The 19,928-nt window shown below is 49.4% G+C and overlaps 1 protein-coding gene across 1 annotated transcript in view; it reads left to right on the top strand.

Annotated features, from left to right (window-relative positions):
- Positions 1 to 976: 976 nt before the first annotated feature.
- The window catches only part of LOC308354716 (keratin, type II cytoskeletal 8-like), a gene marked incomplete at both ends in the record, with an annotated part of 42,656 nt that continues 23,704 nt past the window's right edge, over positions 977 to 19,928 (top strand). The window contains 7 exon segments of the mRNA XM_080822339.1: positions 977 to 1,076; positions 3,347 to 3,423; positions 8,208 to 8,341; positions 8,636 to 8,711; positions 12,770 to 12,911; positions 13,022 to 13,078; positions 13,174 to 13,237. Of these exon segments, the coding sequence (XP_080678465.1) occupies positions 977 to 1,076; positions 3,347 to 3,423; positions 8,208 to 8,341; positions 8,636 to 8,711; positions 12,770 to 12,911; positions 13,022 to 13,078; positions 13,174 to 13,237 (650 nt within the window).

Raw genomic sequence — 19,928 nt, 5'->3', positions numbered from 1 at the left:
CCCGCCCCCCTTTCTCTGCCTGCCTCTCTGCCTACTTGTGATCTCTCTGTCTGTCAAATAAATAAATAAAATCTAAAAAAAAAAAAAAAAGTGATGAATTTGACGCTTGCTCTACTGTCCTCAGCTTGAAGAGATTTTTGGATTATCTTTGGGAATCAGCAAGACACATTTGTTCTGGGACAGGCAAGCTATCCCAGACTCCTTTCGACAGAACATGTATCTTCAAGCACCCTTGGAGGAAAACAGCCGTGGGAATAATCTGGCTATTTCCTCAGCGTTTGTTAAATCCCCATGTCACTATAGTATAAATTGGGCTTTGAACTGACTTCTTGGTTTTATCAAACATCTATATCCTAGTGTGTGTAAAGGAAACGTCCTTTAGGTTTTCCAGAATCCAGCAAATAATAAGATGGTGGGGAGAAGAAAGTTCTGGAGTTCACATCTCACACTGCCTTAGAACCACATTAGTGACACCGTGAAGCTTTGTTTTTCCAAGAGATTATTATCGTCAGAAGAGTGTCTCAAGTTAACATTTTCCAAGAGCTTCCCATCCCCTTCATATTTATTATTTTGGCTTCAAATTACCTCAGTCAATAAAATTACCGTTGTTGGTTCGCACCTTTCAGAAAATTTGTGTGCATTAAACACTTTGGCAATATTTATTTATTCTGCCATCTGTCTCACTATCTACACATTCTCAACAGTCTGGCCTCGAAAGGGCCCAGAATCACCTGAGCATCGTAAAATTAGTCCATGGCTGTCAGAGTAACGCATGGAGAACACAGCTGCTGTCCTGCTGCCTGATTTAATGAGGTTCCGAAAGTATGTGGACAAGGATGCTTTCCCTTGGTTACCATGGAAACAGGACAGGCTCTCAGAGCAGGTGTCAGCAGCATCGAAATCAAGATGAATCAGCTGATGGCTCGTCATCTGCAGGAGGCGTTGACCAAGCCCCCGTGGCTCCAGTTTGCACATAATGGCGCCCTCCCGCTCCTTCCTTCAGAGGAACTCCAGGACAGAGACCCAAACTCCACCCAGACTTCATTCCAAATACATTGTGCTACCATATAAGCTTTGTGAGTCGAAAAGGACTTACACTTTGAGAATTTCAACATTAGAAATCCATGGGTACTTCTGTTCTTTCAGATCCTAATTAATTGGTGATCTGTTTTATCTGGGGGGAGACATGATCCACCCCTGAAGCTCCCCTTCTGCCCAGTCAACTTGAGTTTATTTGATTTTATTCAAAGTCAAACTCATGTCCATGTCAGGAGGAAACTTTTTGTCTTCATGACCAGAATAGGCTATCCAGTTCTTCTGGCTAAACTCACCATTTCCGGGGCCAGAGGTTTTTTACACAAGGCTGGTTTTCCTCCTAAGTTATGTCGTCCGCGCTGAAGCAGTGTAATTCGTAAACTTCAGGGTTAACTCCGTGAGTTTAGTGTTAGCTCCGAGTCACTTCTCTGAGGCCACATCACTTGTAAAGAATGGAAAATCGAATATAAAAACTATTCTTTACAGTTCATTCTGTGAGTACGGAATCTTTTCAGGAAAGCTAGGAATGGAGGGGGGTTGGCTAAAACCCCTGGAGCCCCATTCCTCGGGAAGCTCCAACTTGGCACCAAAACTTACAGCAGAAAAACTTTGGTAAATACAGCTCTCTCCCCTCTGGCTTGCGCAAGGAGAAGGAATCTTTAACTTCTTGGCTTCACCTTCTCGGGATTTTTCTCCATCTTTGGACAGGGTCAAATAGAATTCATTAGCCAATTACCTCAGAGAAAATAAGGCAGCGTATGTGCTATTTCATGTAGAAAAAGAGCAAAGTGTTCCATTTTTCTGCCTTTTTCGGCTGAACTGACAGATATTCTTTGTTCTCTAGGAATGTGATGATTTAGGCCAAAATTCTGCTTCCTGAATAATTTAGATAATTGCCTCCACCCAACACTTTGCTGGAGTCGGGGAGATTTGACTTCAAAAAGCAGGTGATCAAATTAAAACTGTGTTTTGACGGACCTTACGTTGAGCTCTTTTAGAAAGGAAAAGATGGATATTTACTGCTTAATTAAATGTTTCTGTGTGTTTTGAAAACAGAAATGAACCATACAAATACTGAATGTTATTAGTCTAATGTTAAGTGGTGAGCAGTGAAAAAGCTCTTCTGAAACGGAGCTTGATATCCTAGACTTTGTTGCTTAAGACTCATCCAATCAGACGTTTTTGTCAAGCAGAGGTTCGAGCCTTGATGTTGGAGGAGACAGAGCGTTCTTCCTGGCCCTTAGGAGTTGTGTGTACAAAGTGAGTCTTGTTCCTCGGCTCTGTAGCTGTCAGTCTGCGTCCCGTCACTCCGAGCCAGTGTCCTGTGCGGTAAACAGCGGAGAGGAGTCTGAGGGCTAGCCGGAACTAGACGTTTCCCTGGATGCTGGTGACCCAGGAGCACCCAGCATGCACGGACAGCAGGGGCTCCCCGGGAAGAGAAATTAAATAAAAGATTTCATTTAAGGCAACAGGACTGCTGTCTGGACTGACCTCCTGTAAGAGAATGAGAGCTTCATTTTGGCATCATCATGTGATTGTTGACTCACTTTGTGGACGTTTTCTCAAGACTTTGGCGAATGCTACTAACGCAGGACCATGGTCCGAGCACGAGTCTTTTGCCTGACAGGATCCAGGATCTGGGCTAAACCATCTGCATACCTAGTCTGAGTGACCCGCTTGGGGGTTTGCTGCCGGGGGGCGGGGGTGGCCAACAGGTGCACCTGTAGCCCAGAGCGGGCCAAGAGAGAAAGGGGTGAAGCAGAAGGAGTCGTCTGTCCCTCATGCCCACTGGCACAGACCCTACTCTGGATGGACCCCACTGCATGCCATGTCCTTGCATGGCCCTCGGCTGCTCCCACGCCGCTTAGAGCCTGTACCCCAGGGCCTCAACACTACCATCTCTCCAGCTCCTCCTGAAGACCCTTTAGAATCTCTGCCCCTCCTCAAAAGTCTGCCCAGCTATCCCGCAGCGGCCCCTCCTCTCAGCAAACGACCTTGCTCCCCATTTCGCAGAGAAACAGAAGCCGTCAGGCAGGACCATCACCAACCTTGTAAACTAACCCGACTAAACGGGACCGTCACCAACCTTGTAAACTAACCCGACTAAACAGGACCGTCACCAACCTTGTAAACTAACCCGACTAAACAGGACCATCACCAACCTTGTAAACTAACCCGGCCGCACCCATCCTTTCCTCATTTCTCTTTTTAAATAATTACGACAACCACAGATAGTGCTTATGTCTCGTTCACCATGGAGTCTCTACCTGTGCTCCTTTACTTAGTCTTCGTAACCCCCCCTGTGATGTAGGCGTTAGTCTCATCCCCATTTTAGAGATGAAGAAGCTGAGGTACAGGGAGGCTGACGCGCTTGCCGGGGCCACTCGCGTAAGCTGTGTCGGAGCCGGGATATGACCACCGTTTAGCCACTCTGCTAAGATGGAGATCAGCTGCTTATCTCTAGCCAGTTCCTCTGCGGCCTCGGAGACCCTTCCCCTCCCACCTTCTGAGGGATTCACTCTAACAACCCTCCCTGCCCCCCTGGATCAACAGCTTCTCCTTTCTTATTGGTCCTTTCCTATCAGCAATTAAATATACCCATCTACCCATCTTTAAGAAGTCCAAGATCTCTCTTCTGTCGTCTTTGGTCTTCTCCCTCTCCCCACTTCCTCTCTTCCTCCCTCCTCTCCTCCTTCCCACTCCCCCTTCATTCTCTTTCTCACTCTTTCCTATCCTCTAGTTCAAAACCAAGCTTCATGCAAAAGCCACCAGCACACATGGGCTCCATTTCCTCACCTTCTACTTACTCAGCCCATGCTGAGCTGGTTTCTGTCCCATCACCCCATAGAAAGGTCCCTCAGCTTGCCGGTAATCTCCATTGGGTCCTTTCAGTCTTTGTCTGGCACATAATTGACTTTAAAGAAATGTTTTTGTAAAATATATAAACAAACAAATGAATATAGAAAATCTTCTAAGAAAAACTCAGCTTATTTCTGCCCACTCTGTTCCCCACCCCTCTAACAGCTTACTTCTGGAGATCCCCCCAGCCAGCGCCCCCCCCCCATCACAGTTCCTCAGCCTGAGGTCCCAGGCCACCTGTGTGGAAATCTCATGGCCACCCCCCACCCCTACTTGACCTTCTAAGTAAGATTCTCTAGGTGGAGTCTGGTATCTGCAGTGTCAACAGCTATTGGAGTTGAAAGCCAGGCACATGGCAGTCTGAGGACCAACACTCCATATCTGCCCTTCTGTTAATGTTGATGATGCAGGGATCTCCTTATAAACAATTAGATTTAAAACTATAAAAGGGATTATGCCTTTGGAAAACATTCGCAGATAGGAAGGAAAAATAAGTGTTCTCTTTGGCATTCAGTAATGCTTATGGAATTTCATTGATCCTGCTGTTTGCTTGCAGCATTGACCCCTTCCATGAAGACTGTGGGGAAGGTTGCCACAGCAGAATGATGGTAGGAGCAATCAGGGCGCATCTGTGTGCCCCGAACAGCTTACCTGGGGGGACCTGATATCTTGGAGACTGATGCTCCGTGTTCTCTGCTCCCACTTTTTGGGACAAGAAAATCTTATTTAGAAGGCAGAATCGCTTCTCAGACAAACGCAGACAAGGGACTACCTTCCCCCTTATGTGAAAATGCTCAGTGACTTTCATTCCATGTAATTAATAACTCTAATACTTCCTGCTTCTATGTTGGATTGCTACCTCACACACCACTTCCCGTACGTTAGCACAGTTTACTCTAACAATACACAGAAATGGGCGGGGCATTCTATGCATCATTCCTTCCACAGAATCCTAACAGGTGCCTGTTCTGTGCCTGACCCCAGCCTGGGAACACAGAAGAGGGTCTGACGCGGAAGCTGCTGCCCTCCTGTACCTTGCAGGCAGATGGTCGAGATAAGCCATAAGTACACCATCTAGTACAACCTAGAAGGTACCAAGGGCTTTGACACTCGATTGTAAACACCCTAAAGGCAAGATCCTGCTCTTTTATATCTCTGCACCAAGCCCAGGGTCTGGGGGGAGCCAACGTCCACTTCACGTGGTTAAATGAGCAATAAGCATCAAGCGCTTTGGAAATTTGGAGTTGGGTTGGGATTGGGGGGTGGATCACTTCCTGCTTGGGGTGGGTCAGTGGACTGGGACTTCCTGAACAAAGAAATGTTTGGACCCAGCAACTCCTACTTATCTGTAGAACTTGACAAGACGTCTTCGTTCAAACCTTTACATATTGAGTGTAAATTCATGGAAAAGATGTTAGAATGTCAACCTGCATAGCTTACAGCTTGTATTTGGGTGAAAGGCATATTTTACTCAAGTGCCCACTTGTATTCCATGTTCTCTAACTTAGTTTCCAAGACTTTTCTCCTGTGTTATTTTTGTGTTTGCTTGTTTTTGCTCTATTTTCTCATAAGAAAAATGCAATGCCATCTTGTAAACAACTTGGAAAGTGGAGACAATTTGAAGAATTAGGAGGAAAATCACCCATAATCCCATGACCTAAAGGCAACCATAGTTATTATTTTTGGCATATTTCTTTACAGCATTTATATATGTGTGTGTGTTTAACATTGATAAGCACTATTAAAAACACAGTTTAGAGTACTTTCCACTGTCAGTAAAACTCTTCAACAGCTTTCTAAAGCACTATGGCATGAGACACTGTTGCTCATGCTATAACATATTTTCATCGTGTTTGACATGTGGCTTGTTCCAATTTTACATTAATAAAAATAAAGCTGAAATGAAATCTTTATAAAGTGTGGCCCACATTTTGGGTTACTTGCTTAGAATAGGTTCCTCAAAAGGAAATTGTAGAATCAGTGGAAGCAAACATTTGAAGGATCCTAATTAGATACATATTACCAAATGGCTTTCTAGAAAGTTGGCCTCTGTGTACCCTGCTCCCAGAGGGTTTGATTCTGTCCACACTTTTGTTCACCAGCTCTTCTCATGACTGACTGCAGCAGAACAAACTGTCCCCAAAGTGAGCAGCTTAAATTTCCAGGCATTTCATTCTCTCTCACAATTTTGTGGGTCAGGAGTTCAGGCGGCGCCCAGCCAGCTGGTTCTTCTGCCCCAAGGGCCACTGACTGGGGTTTCTTGCAGGGGTTCGATTGGCAGCTGGTCTGGTCTGGAGGGTCCAGGATGGTTTCATCCTGGCTCCATCAAATCCCTCCTCTCTCCAGGTGGTCCCAGGACCTCCTCACATGGTCTATCCAGTAGGCTCATCAGACTTGTTACGGGGTGGCTTGGGGTGCACAAGTGAGCCAATGTTCCCAGAGGAAGGAAGTGGAAGCTGCCCATCTCTGAAGGCAGAGTGTCATTTCTGCCATATTCTGTTGTCAAAGCAGTCACAGAGCCCACCCAGCCTCCAGGGAGGGGACCAAGGCATTATGTCCCAGCAGAAGGAACATTAAACATTTGTAGACACTTCTAATTCAATGTAAGAGCATTGAGTGTTATTGTAAGAAATATTTACTTGCTTGCCAATACAAAATATAAGATATGGTTAGATAAGTTGCTTTCCTTATAATTTATTCGTTCCAAAAAATCCTCAACTTCTTCATATAATTATTGCCCCTTGAATTTTCCCACTGATGAGTTGTTTGTTCCTGCCCTTGGGTCTCTGCTAGCTTTGCCATGTACAAACTCCAGGTGGTGGGTGGGCTATATAAGCTCTCCAAACCTCTGCTTCTTCATCTGCAAAATGGGGGTGATAACGTTATCCAGCTGAGCATCTGTGAGAGCTGCTAGGATTTTCAATGAGAGGAAGAATCTAGAGGGTTTATCACCATGCCTGACCCATGACAAACACTCAATACACGCTAGCAACTATTGCTAATCGTATCATTTGTTCAGAGTCTTGTCATAACACTCAGGTGCCAGACTGAGGACGTGCAGATGGAGAGACGCAGGGCTGCTGAAGTCACCGAGTGACTTCAGACAGAGGAGAAGCCAGGCATCCTCTGTGTTCTGCACGATGCCAGTTCACAGCCTTATTTCCTGGCACCTCTGCGCAAGGGCAGGGAGCTGACGGCTTTTGAGTGGGCACAGTGCCATCCTACAAGGTGGGAATGAGAACGGGCAGCCAGGGGAACATGTATGTGCCCTGCCGTGTTTGTTAAACAAACCGTTCCCAGCCGGGGAACACTGCAACAGCTGTCAATCCTGTTCTTACAAATCCTGCTAATAGGAGACGTACAGTCATCAATCCAGCTTGGGGAAGAATTACCTTTCAAACTTTTTTTTTAAAGAAACAGTATAGTACACCCAGCAAATACAGAGAAGTTGATTTATGTCTCATCCATCAAACTGAAATAAATGTTATTCCATGGAAACGAGACCAGCACTTTGAGACTAGAGGTAGTAAATTCATTTGCTGAGCACTGACTGAGGGGTACTCACATTTGTCACTTCCCCCTCTTGTCTGAAGGTGACACTCGGTGCCCGGCCACCAGCGGCACTGGGCTTTCAGTGGCTTTTCCTTCCTGTTAGTGATGACGGGTTGTGTCCTGCCAGGCTCACACTCCCTTCCTGATTTGAGCCCCGCAATGCCTGGTCAAGCCGGTAGCCTCTCGGATGACATTCTGGACCATGAATAGGTCAAACCATGGCCTTGCCAGCCATGGGCACATAGGGATGTTCTCAGTGGGCGATGGGCCCAGACGGAAGGCAGGCAGGTGTGGGGTGCAGCAGGGAGGAAGAGGCATGTGATGAGGACTCAGAAGGCAAGGGTTCCCCTATCACCTACCAATCACGTGACAAAGGCTTCCTGAGTCTCAGTTTCCACATCTGCTAAATGGGGATACAAATGCCTGCCCTGCCTACTTCCCAAGAATGGGAAGCCCCACAAAACAAAAACCTCATTACCATATGAGATACAAGCACATCTGAAGCAAGCATATATATTCTCTCTGTGTTGTTCTTTACTGAAGATTTCATTCTCTAACAGCTTTGGAAGGGTTTAGTAACTACTACTTTTCCATTTAACACAGTTAGAAAACTAAGGTGCATTGAGTTTGACCTGTCAGGTCCCAGAGCAGAGCCCAGGTCCCTCACCCTCCACAATTCCCACCGGACCACCTAGTCTTCAGGCGGAACAAGGACACTGGATATGTCTCCAGGGCCCTGTTCTTAAACCCCTGTGGGTCAGTTCCAGCTGGGGTGCAGTGGGCTGGGACCGGCTGCTCACCTGGAGAAGCTCACAGACACCCACCCTTCATCCCTCTCAGTCCGTGGAACGCTGGATGGGGAGGACTGGATCCTTCGGAGCAACTCCATCCAGCAGTAGGACAGAAATCTTGGAAAGGCGAATACTCTGTTTCAAAGAGGCCAGACCTGTCAGTCAGGTAGGACTGGGTGTTCATCTCTCTACTTACTGGCTGAGTCAGTTACTGCATCTCTCTGTGTCTCGGTTGCCTCAAAAATCGGGGACAGTGAATCATGGGGTGTGTGGCCGGTGGGGGACTCAACCAGTGTGCAGAGCGTCAGGCCTAGTGCCTGGCACCGAGTAGGTGGACACAGTTTCTTCCTTCTTTCCTTAACATCTATCTTGTCTTTCCCTTTTTCTTCCTTCTCTAGGGGTCTTGGAAATATCCCGGAGATGAACCAGACATACTTGACCTTGGAGATTTCTTGGGCAGATCGTGTTCTGCAGGTATGCTGAGGTAATGCTAATGGGCACAGAGCTCGGAAGGAGCCAGCCTAGTCTCTGAGGATGGAGACAATGCAAGAGGGAGGTGGTTGTTGATATAGTGCAACCCATCGCATTCAAGTGTTCCTTGGTACTTGGCACACAGCTCCTCACGTGCTGGGGAGCGAAGTGACTGCAGAAACCCTGGCAACTCCTCCCACCTTTTCCAGGATAACCGTGCAGGACCGGAGCACATCCCGAGGACTGGGTAACAGATTCCAGTCTCCTTAGAAGAATGTCAGAGGAATCCCAAATTATAATCTCTAGAAACACTTCTGGAAACTCCTTTTCCTTCTTTCTTTTCTCCTCCGGTTCTTGTGCAGTTCCTGTAGGGACTCTCAGACTCAAGACATTTCACTTTCAAAATTCTGCTTCCATGAATAGGCTGCCCGTCCCCTCTGGCTTTTAAGTCCTCTCCTACTGTTGATCCCCCTCCCTCTTCCCCCTCCAGCCCCGTGCCCCTCTAATTTTCCTAGGTCTGTATCTCAAAAGTCTGGCAGCATGCGGGGAAAGGAAGTTATCTCCTACAAGGACAGAGGAGGAGGAGAAGATGAGCCTGAGAGAGGGGGGCGGGCAGGGCCCAGGGTGGGGGCAGTGTGCATGAGTATCTCGTTCCCACTGCACATGCCTGTGGACCAGGGAGCCCCCTAGCACGTGCTGGTGGGGAAAGCCAGGATGATGGAGTGCAGACAAGACAAGGAGTGTGAGCCGGTGCCCCCCGGTCTCTCTGAGTGTGACGCGTGTGGGAATGGCATGCAAGGGTCCTGCTGGATGGTTTCTAATTCCCCACTTCTCCCCACCCCAGTCTCTCCATCAGGATGCTCCCCTCTTAGTGGCCTTTCAGTAGCATCCATCCTGAACCCACAGGCTCCCTGGCTTTGTTGGGTCTGTGCTGCTCCTTCTCATGCTCTCTGGGGTGTCACGAGCACCCCACCCATGTCCCGTGCTGTTTCCTCTGAGTACAACACTGTTCCCTCCCCTGTCTTCATCCAGCCATGGCTGACTCGGCTCAGCATCAGCTCCTCCGGGAAGCCTTTCCAACCGCCCTCTTCTGACATGGTCTGGGGATGGGGGAGCACCTTCTTTGTAATGACTCTCATTCAGCAGACACCTGTTGGCTGCCTCCTGTGTATTGGCCATGTGCAGGCACTGGGACACAAAGACAAGCAAGACACGCTCTTAGCCTTCAGGAAGCGTACAGTCTCTGTCCCTGGAATAGTGAGGTCGGGGACACAGGACAGTGCCTGGAGTTGTCTTTTTCTACTTGCCTGTGTCCCCGCTGTGCGTCCTGGAGTCCTGCAAAAGGTCCTACCTGGGTTTCTAGCACCCCAAGCACGGGTTCTAGCCCATACAGTCCTGTGCCTTCCATGAACACACGAGCGGGTGGGCGGGCGAACACGTGGACCTGCCACGAAGCTTTGGTGCAGGTCTGGGAGGCACCGCCGCCTGGAGGCTACCTTCCCAGCGGCTGTCACAGTGAGAGCTTGCTGATGATCCCGCTGGCAGCTGTGTGGATGAAGTGATTTGTGGTTTGGAGTCCCTGAGCAAACACTGTGGCAGAGAAACGAAAGGAATTCCTGTGGTAGTACTTGCTTCCTGCTCATGTGCTCTTTTCTTGCAAGCTGGAGTCGTATGTTAGGTCCCGCCAGGACAAGCGTTCATGTGTGAGTGATTTATGTTTATGCAGGCAGTGCTCCTGGAAACACAGGTGGGAATGGCGGTAATTTCGGAAGCAATCCAGTCCCAGCTTGATCCCACAGAAAGTTCTGCAGCCTGAATTACACCTGAGATGCCTTATGATCTGTGTCCACTTCACCGCACGAAGGGATCCCAGAAAGCTGTCTACACATGATTCCAGGGCGTGTCTGTGCGGGTGTCTCCAGAAGAGACTGACACTCCTATCAGTCGAGTAGGAGATGTCTGCCCTCCCCAAAGCAGGTGGGCATCACCCAATTTGCAGAGCACCTCTGTAGAACGAAAAGGCAGAGGAAGAGCAAATTCTTTCGCGCTTCTGGGGCATCGTCTGCCCTCGGATATCGGCACTCCAGGTGCGCGGGCTTCCAGACTTGGATGGGGACTGACTTACACCATCAGTTCCCTGATTTTCAGGCCTTTGCACTCAGACCGAAATCCACCACCAGCTTCCCTGGATCTTCCAGGACGTTGGGTGACTTCTTGGCCACCATAACTACATGAGCCAATTCCTAGACTATATCCCCTCATATCTGCATCTGTATCTATACCATTGGTTCTGTTTCTCTGAGAACCCTAATACAGCACCTCAAAGCTGAGCCCAGGGGAACAGGACCTCCAAAGCCCTTTGGGGCCTCTGAAGGATCCCTGGTGCAGGGACAAGCCAGGAGAGACCAGGGCCAGGAAGCTGGAGATCTGGGAGGAACATCTACACCTTGTGGGGACAGGAATACCTAAGAGCCCTGGGGGTGGGGAGGCCCTTGTTTCTATTTGACTTGGAAGTCTGTGTCTAACTGACAGACGCCACGGGCCACACTCAGCGGGGGATTGCCTCCACAGCCTCCAGCTGGACAGTGGGGGTTGAAGCCACAGACACGGGCTGAGCCCAAATACGGGCTCCCTTGTGCAATTCTAAGAGGGGCTCTACCTGTGTCCTTGGTGTCTTCGCTAAGGGTTTTATCCTGTTGTGTTAGGGGTGAGCAGGGGTAGTTCTGTTAATCCAAGAAGTCAGAGAAAGTGCTTCCTTCCTGAAGATCAGAGCTTATCCTCAGCTGTCTGGCAAACAGGTGGAGATTATGATTGAGAAGGTAGTCACGGAGGCCTCAGGGCTGAGCACAGAGAGACCAGAGCACACTTTCCTTCCTGGGCCTGAGTTTATTTCTAGAAAGAATCACTTTTAAAAAACATCATTAAAAGCTATATTCATGGACGCCACGACCACGATATTTGAGTAGGACATACTGCGAGCACCTCACTCCCTGCTGTCTCCAGTTCTTAGGAATGAAAGCATTTTCTCCAGAAAAATGAAAGCTAATGTTAGAAGTGCTTGGGGAATCGCACCACTTAACTAATTTCCTAAGTGTTTCCAGCAACACAGCCTCAGTGGAAACTTTGGAGGGAAAGAGGGAGCCTTTCAAAGCTTTTATAAAAGGCAGCAGCACCCCCTCTGACACAGGGTGGAAGGGGGGACAACAAATAAAAGAGCGTCTCAAAACTCAAAAGGAGGAAAGGATCGCTGGAGGGCGTGGGGGGGCAGAGAACACATGAAAAAAGACATTATTCCCACTTTGCTGATTATAGAGCTCCACCAAATCCTCCCACGCCGGAAAGAACAAAGTACTCATTTCTAGCAACCCCAGAACAGAAGAAGGGGATATTGGCACAATCCCTTCATATTAAGGAGCAATTAAGGTATTAGGAGATTTCAGAGAAGTTCCAACAGAACAGAGCCATTCCCGTACATCACAAATCACGTCCTTGACGACCTCCCGAGACACCGTGCGGCTCTGTTCCTTATTATTTTTCTGGCTGTTACGTTCGCCCATTCACTCAACAAATATTTGTCAGGTGACTTCATGCACAGGTCATGGAAAACGACTTTAAGGACCCACCGACATCCTGTGGAAGAAGCAATCAGATCTGGAGTTAGAAAAGCCGAGATTCAAGTCACCGCTGTGCCACACACGTGCTTTGTCACACGCCTTTCAAGCTCCCGGTTTCAGGCTCCCCACCGGGAAACTGAGCCTCTGATAATGCTTCACAGGGGAGGCGAAGGGGTTCCGTGAGAGAACGTCCTTCGCAAAGGTGACCTTTCATTCTTTTTGTAACCTTCCCGGACAGGAAAGGGCAACACATTCCCTGGTTTGCCCAGGAAAGTCCCAGGTGACACCTGTTGGCCTAGCCCAAGTGCCCTGCTCCAGGTGCCCCCATGTGGCAGACCGGTGACAGGATCCCCTCGTGGGAGCATCACCTGTGCAGGAGCAAGCGCGAGAGGAGCCCCAGGGCTCCAAGCTGGTGACTCCGTTGCAGCGACTTCCGTCCCTCGCTAGTGGCTGGCGGAAGCTCCTTCCCGCCGAGCCACCCCTGCTCCCTGTGAAGGTGCCAGCCCGGGCGTGAACCTCAAGTGCGTTCGCAGAAACCAGTGCACTGCTGCACGTCTGCAACAGCGGGCCCTCAACAAAAGAGAAAACTGTAATTTGTGGTGCTCCCCTCCCCATCATGAAGGCAGACTCTGGTATGAGGAACTGATTTTCTGCACAAAGACCTTCTTCAGTCCGTAAACTGAAATACGATATTTCAAGGCCACAGTGCTGCCGACCTCTACAAGAAGCACAAAGCACTGGCTGAGGCTGGTGACAGTAAAAACCTGGGAGATCCGGGCCCTCCATGTGGAATTAGGCCGCCAGGGCGTGGCTGAGTGAGAGAACCTTAGACCTCTGACTTGAACTCTCAGCTCTCGCGCCCTTGGCCATGTTCCTCAGTCCTACCCTGCTGCTGTTTCCCAACTCGGCGGGCAGGTATGACTACAGCACCTCCTCCTAGTGCTGCCTTGAGGAGGAAGGCGGATGCATGCAGAGGGTTTAACCGGCCCTGGACGCTGGGCACATTGTCCATCAGTTGCGGAAGAGCTTATTCTCCATTCTGCTGCTCCCCACGGAGGGTCGGCAGTGGTCAACAAGCATGTTCATGGTCAGCAAGTACATGGCAGGAGTAAGGGGCCAGCCCCTGCTCGTACCTTCTCTCTCTTGGCCTTGCTTCCAGATCCTCTCGAGAACCGTCCAGAACTCAGACTTTCAAATGTGGTCAGTGAGTTTGCCTCCTGCCCGTGTGAGTTAGCCACTGCCACAATTACACCGTGCCACAAACTACCCTAAACCTCTGTGACTTAAGACAACAAGGATTTATTCTCGCCGCTGTGAAGGTCAGCTGGCATCAGCAATCCAGGCTGAGCTCTGCTTCACACCGCTCTGGTTGGGGGAATTCTGGAGGTAGCTCTGGGAGGACTCATCTCTCAACCTTCTCCCGCAACCAGGGGCCTTCCAGGAGAAGGACAATGGCAGGGGCTCCCGGGGCCCCTGGGGAGCCCTCCATGCCTCTCAAACTCTAGACTCAAAACCCAGTCACTGCCACTTCTGCCCACGTAGCCCCACCCAAAGCAAATCGCATGGCCAAGCCCAAAGCCAGTGCTCCCCCAGAAAGGCCATGGCAAGATGTGATGGGAGAGATGATAAAGAACTAGGGCCAATTCACAACATCCCATCTTTCACAGAAAAGGATGAAACAAACAAATTCCGAGTACCTCTTTGGGACTAGGACATGTTTCAGTTTCAAGAAACCCTATGAACCCATTTTACAGATGAAGAGACTGAGGGCTAAGATTGAACCGTCAGCTTTTGCTGTATAACAGAGACTCCCAAACTGTATCTATATCTGAACACCACCATTTATGTAGCTCACAATGCTGCCTGTCAGCAGTTTGAGCTGGGCTAGTCAGACTCGCTGAGGCAAACTCAGCTGAGACCACGATGCCTCAGTGGTCAGCTAGTAGGTGGGCTGGAGGCTGGCGGGGGTTTGGAATGGCCTCACCCACCTATGTGGTGGTTGGCTGGCCGTTGACTGGGCGACAGGGATCCTGGGCAGCCTAGCCTAGATTTGTTTATATCTGGATGTAGATTTGTTTATATCTATATATCTATATAACAAATATAGATTTGTTTATATCTGGATAGAGCAGCAAGAGAGAAAGCCCCAATATTCAGGCACATTTTTTGCCTTTGTTGGCATGTTTGCTAATGTCCCAGGAGCTAAAGCAAGACCTAAGGCCAACCCAGAGCTAGTGTAGGAGGGGATGAACCGACGGGTAGAGAGAGCACGTTAAATGAGGAACGTTCTGGTCATCCGACGTAAGTACCCGACTCGGGGCACACAGTGACCACATGGCAGACTTCCTTTTGGGGGACTTGGGGCTGACAGGCATGTGGTAAGCTTAGCCTGCAGGACATCTATGTCCCTGGTTGTTCCAGACACGCAGATCCCTTCCCACAATGGCCATGTAAACTTCCTGTCCTCACTAGACTTGCTACTCATATCTATCTCAAAGCCTCATGTCTCGGGCATTAAATAAAAATTACAAAATAAATGTATTTCATGACCTTTGGGAATCTTTGGGACCTTTGGGATCACCATGAGGTGTATCTCTTAGTAGCAAAATTTACCTCCAGAAACAGAAATCTTGCCCATGTGATTCTGGAGATTAGTTCTCCAAAAGCATTGTTATAAACAGAAGTGGGGGATTCTCTAGGTCCCTGCCCTCGTGCCCACAATGGGGCACCCACCTGTCAGGCTATTTGCTGGGCCCGGTTTCTGAAGAAGTGCCTAGGATTTGCTAAGCGTGCCCAGGTCTTAGCATCTGAGCTTTTACTATGCAAATAGCCTCAAATGCTTCACCCATTTCGCATCATTTATCTGGAAAAGGGCAAAATCATTTTCCAAATTGGAGCAGACATGGAGGGGGGAAATGTGTTCGGTGTTATTGCAATTAGTCACGCTTTGGAATATCCTGGGGAAAGTCTACTCTTGAGTTATTATTGACATAGTGAAGTGGAGGAGGTTAGAAAGAAGTCTGCAGGCACCATTAATTAACCTCTCCATTATTTTTATTTCCCTGTGCATTTTTCTGACGGATAGAAGACCCCGGGTCAAACCCTGCTAGAGCCGTGGGCATCCCAGCCCTCACAGAGCCTACGCCTCCTGTTTTCCAGAGCCAGGGGAAATGGCTGGCAAATTCCACAACTCCAGCCGGCAATCAGGCAGGCACGGATCCTGGTCCCACATTGTTCGTGGCGTGGTCCTCCCTCCCCCCATCCTCCCGGTCCTCCCGGTCCTCCAGAGGTTGCCTTCCCAGGATGGAGTTCTCCTTCTTCCACAACTCTCAGCGCTTAGTGCCTCTTTCCGGGTGGATGCTGGGATATTTTGCCCAGATTCCATCTCTAGGATGAAAGCATTCATCTCCCTGCTGCTCACAGCTGCAGCCCTCCCTGGCAATTGCCTTTGGCCACAGGGAATAGACTTACTTGCCCAAGGTTAGACCCATCGGGGGAGCCAGCAGCCAGTGACTGGCTAAAGCAGGGACACCGAGCCCAGCCCATTTCCCAAGATTTAGGCACATCTTGGCTTCAGAGCTCTTAAAGGATCAGCTGGGCCCATGCCTGTTGCACCTGCACTGCGGACCCGCTTCTTCTGCTCAGTGCTTACTTCCTCACAGGCTTACCTCCCCATAACCCTCCCCCGTACACCTTCTGCCTGCAGCTCTCCCTCTCAGAGTCTGCTCTGGGGAATCTGAATTGAGACACTACATGGCACCTTGTGTCTTATTTTGTTTTCTAACTGGGTGCTCTGAGGCTGAACTCACCATCATACTTATTTTTTTTTAAATCTTGATGACTAAGGATGAAGTTATGGATTTTAAGTTGCTCTCAGTTTCCTCCTTAGCTAGAGATGGAGGCTGACCTTGTCCCTGAGAAAAGACTGCTGGTCTGTTCGTGTGGGGGTGGGAAGGACTTTTCAGCATCCTTGTTGTCATGGAGAGTAGAGCCCCAGGCCTGCTCCGGAATGGAGAGGTTGAGGCCACAACATGAGCAAACACTGTGTGGTGATGTTCAAGTATGTCTCTCCAAGGCAAGGAGTTTCATCTTACTCAGGAAACCAGACAGGGAGGAGGGGTTTCTTTCCTGCTCTGGGCTGACGAGAGGCATGGCTTTGAATCAGCTCTGGCTAAAGGGATGAGATGAAAGCTGTCCCCTCACTCCTGGGAGGAGGTGGCTGGTCCCGTTGAGGGTGGCCATCTGGGAGGGACACCTAAGAAGGGAGAGAGCCAGAAGGGGACCCTGTGAAGGGCATGGCCAGTGGACTCTAGGAGATTTAATTTCTGGAATCTATTTTAAAAGTTTCCTCATTCAGGGGAGCCTGGGTGGCTCAGTCGGGTGGGCATCCAACTCTTGGTTTTGGCTCAGATCATGATCTCAGGGTCTTGGGATCAAGCCCTGATTCAGGCTCTGTGTTCAGTATGGATTCTGCTTGAGATTCCTTCCCTTTCCTGCTCCCTCCCCCTCTCCTCTCACCTTGCACATGAACACACATGCTCTCTCTCTCCCTCTCTAAACAAATAAATAAATAAAACAATAAGTGTTCTCATTTCCACTATAGACCCTGATGTTACCCCCAAGCCTCCATGGCCATGTAGATATTCGGGAAGGGCCTGATCACACTTGGCATGTAGAAGATGAGTTCCAGCAGCCCAGACAATGAGAGTGACATAAGGGAGGGGACATGAGGTGATAAACTGTAATTCAGTCAGATTCATGGGAAGAAAGCATTCTTGAGAGACCCAGAAACACTTGGAGTGGGGGAAGGGGTTCTGAGGAAAACAGAACTTGTTGGCTGAGTGTTGGAAGGTCAGAGGCTCTGGGGGAGTTGTGTCTATGGACTCTGGCTGATGGGCTGACTCCCTACTCCCCTCCTGGGAGAAAGGAGTTAGTGGAGTCCCTCAAGCCGAGAGTGCACTGGTGTGCACCCAAGGGCCAGTGACTCCTGACCATGGTGTCTGGTGGGCAGAATTCTAAGATGACTCCCACTCCCCTGTAATCCCTTCCCCTGTACATCACGAGCCATCACTCCTGCAGTCATGGTACATGATGTGGCAGAGGGATTTTGCAGCTATAACTAAGGCAGCTAATCAGTTCACCTTAAGATAGGGGTATTTCCCAGGTGGGCCTAACATAACCAGAGACTTTGGCTGGTGGCAGAAAGAGAAATCAGAGGTGTTTGCAGCAGAAAAAGGATTCAGTGCATCATTGCTGACTTTGAAGTTGGAGAGGACCACATGCAAAGCCTGGAAAGTGGCCTGGAGGAGCTGAGAGTGACCCTGGGCAACAGTCAGCAAGGGCGTGGGGACTTCAGTCCTACAACCACAAGGAACTGAATGCTACCAACAGCCTCGATGAGCAGATTCTTCTCCAGAGCCTCCAGAGAAGAGCCCAGCCAGCTGACAACTTGATTTCAGTCTTGTGAGAGCCTAAACCAAGGCCAGCCAAGCCCAGCAGAATTCCACCTGTGAAACTGTGGGAGAGCGGCTGTTGTTTGAAGTCACTACGTTTGTGTTCATTTGTTACCCAGCAACAGAAGACTGATACAGTCTTCTTTGAAAGCTCTTTGCAACAGATTTTGGAACACTATGGACTGTGGATGAATTCCTTCCTGTTCTTTTCAGCTGCATGACCCCTGAGCCTCAGTTTCTTGACCTCTAACGTGAGGGAGATAATGCCTATCTTTCAAGGCGGTCTCATTCACTGGAGTCTGGGTAGGGGGCTGCTCTTGGGAGACTCCTTGATCATTCTGCACCTCAGCTGTTTCCTTGTTAAAAGGACCTCATTAATACTTATATCATCGTTCTAAAGATCATAGCAGACCAGACAGTGGATGCCTGGCATGACATTGACCTCTCCTATTTACACCACCAGCCTGAGCACAAACCACACACATCACACACCCAAGAACAGGCCATGAAGGGCAATTTCCTGCAAGCTTATCATCAAGCCCTCTTGTTTCTGGGTAGCGCAGGCCCCTCTGTTTGAGAAATCTATTGAATTTTCTAAGAAAAATTGCCTATATGTTATATTGTCCTTTTAAGGAGCCAAATATCTCAATGCAACATTTTATTTGCATCAAAAACCGAAAACCAAAAACAAGATCCCATGAAAGTTCCCCAGGAGAGATTTTGCCAGAAGTTGTCACATAACAAAGTATGTTGCCATCCGTCTTTTCCTTTAGATCCCCTCCCGTGTAGTCCCGCAGGGAAAGCTCCTGATTGAGATATAGGTGGCCAGTAAACGGGGAGCTGGAGCCCACACCTCCAGCGTGAAGAAGTCACGTGGGCGGGGGAGGCGGCTGCTCTGGATGTAATCGTCTCCCATCGGAGCGCCAGTGATTCATGGGGGCCCTGATCACAGGCCCCACATTATCTAATAGATTCCTGAAGTTTTCCACCAAGCGTTTTATTTTAAGTGACAGTTATTTCTATTAATGGGTGGGCCCTGTCAGTTTCCTGACCCCGGTCGGCAAGGATATTCTTCTGTTCCAATGGCAGTCATCATTTCTGTGAAGTGATGCGTGTAAAGGAGGCAGCCAGTGCAGGGCACCTCACTCGGGGCTGTCACTCAAGTTGACATCTCCATGTCGGAGCATTTTCTCAAAGTTTTCTCCATGTGACCTGCAAGTTAAAGATCAGGAGGCTCCCTTCATCCAAGCCATCCAGGTGCCAATCATCCTTAGCTAAAAATGAAAGTTACAAACAAGCGGGGCTACTATTTATACTCCCCTGCCTGGCGCATCTTCTCCCTGTCAATCTCGCTCTCTCATTACGGATACAGGAGCCTCTTCTCCCTAATGCTCCGCAGCACACATTAGCTGCTCCCGCTCCCCCACTATTTGTCTTCCCTCACCTTCTGTGATGTTTTATAAAATAATCATGTCCGCCTGGCCTTCGTGCTTTCTCTGCCTAAGAGGAGAAGGGGACATTTTTCCTCTCCTTGGCTTTTCTTTGCCTTCTCTTGCCTCCCGCCCTCCCTCTTCCATCCTTCCTCTTCTCCTCCTCCTTTCCTTCCCCAGGTCCTCTTTCTCTTCCTTTTTCATTGTCCCTGCTTTATCCCCTTCCTGTCCCTGATGGCTTCCCACAAGGAAGTTATGCTCTGACTCTGCCCTGCAAAGCTACCTTCCCTTGGACCTGTGGCTGCCTGCCCACACAGCCCGCCCCAGGCCCCTTCCCAGCCTCCGGCCTGAACCCAGGTCCCACCTGATGGCCTTCCTCCTGCCTCCACTGAGCCACCCTTCTAACCTCCTCTGTCCTGATAAGGAGGTGCCTCTCCCTGCCATCAGCCCCTCCTCTCCATGTGAGGTCTGTCTTTGCTTCCCTTCGGCCTCCACCAGGGATCTTTCTTAGCTTCTCCGGACAAAAGCACTGCTCTGAGTAAAGGCCTTGTTCACTCATTCAACAACTCCTCATTGAGCACCTTCTACCTACCAGGCTCTGTCGAACGAGGAAGCCTGTGGTTAATGAGACCACAGCCTACAAGGCACTTGAAGCCACGCAGGGAAACTCGCACTGAGCTAATGTCTACCAAAAGTTGTCATCACGATGGCCACGCATGGCAC

The sequence above is a fragment of the Martes martes genome, assembly GCF_963455335.1.
Source record: "Martes martes genome assembly, chromosome: 14".
Taxonomy (NCBI): Eukaryota; Metazoa; Chordata; class Mammalia; order Carnivora; family Mustelidae; genus Martes; species Martes martes.
Note: the sequence above shows the minus strand (reverse complement) of the source record. Positions and strands in the feature narration are given on the sequence as shown.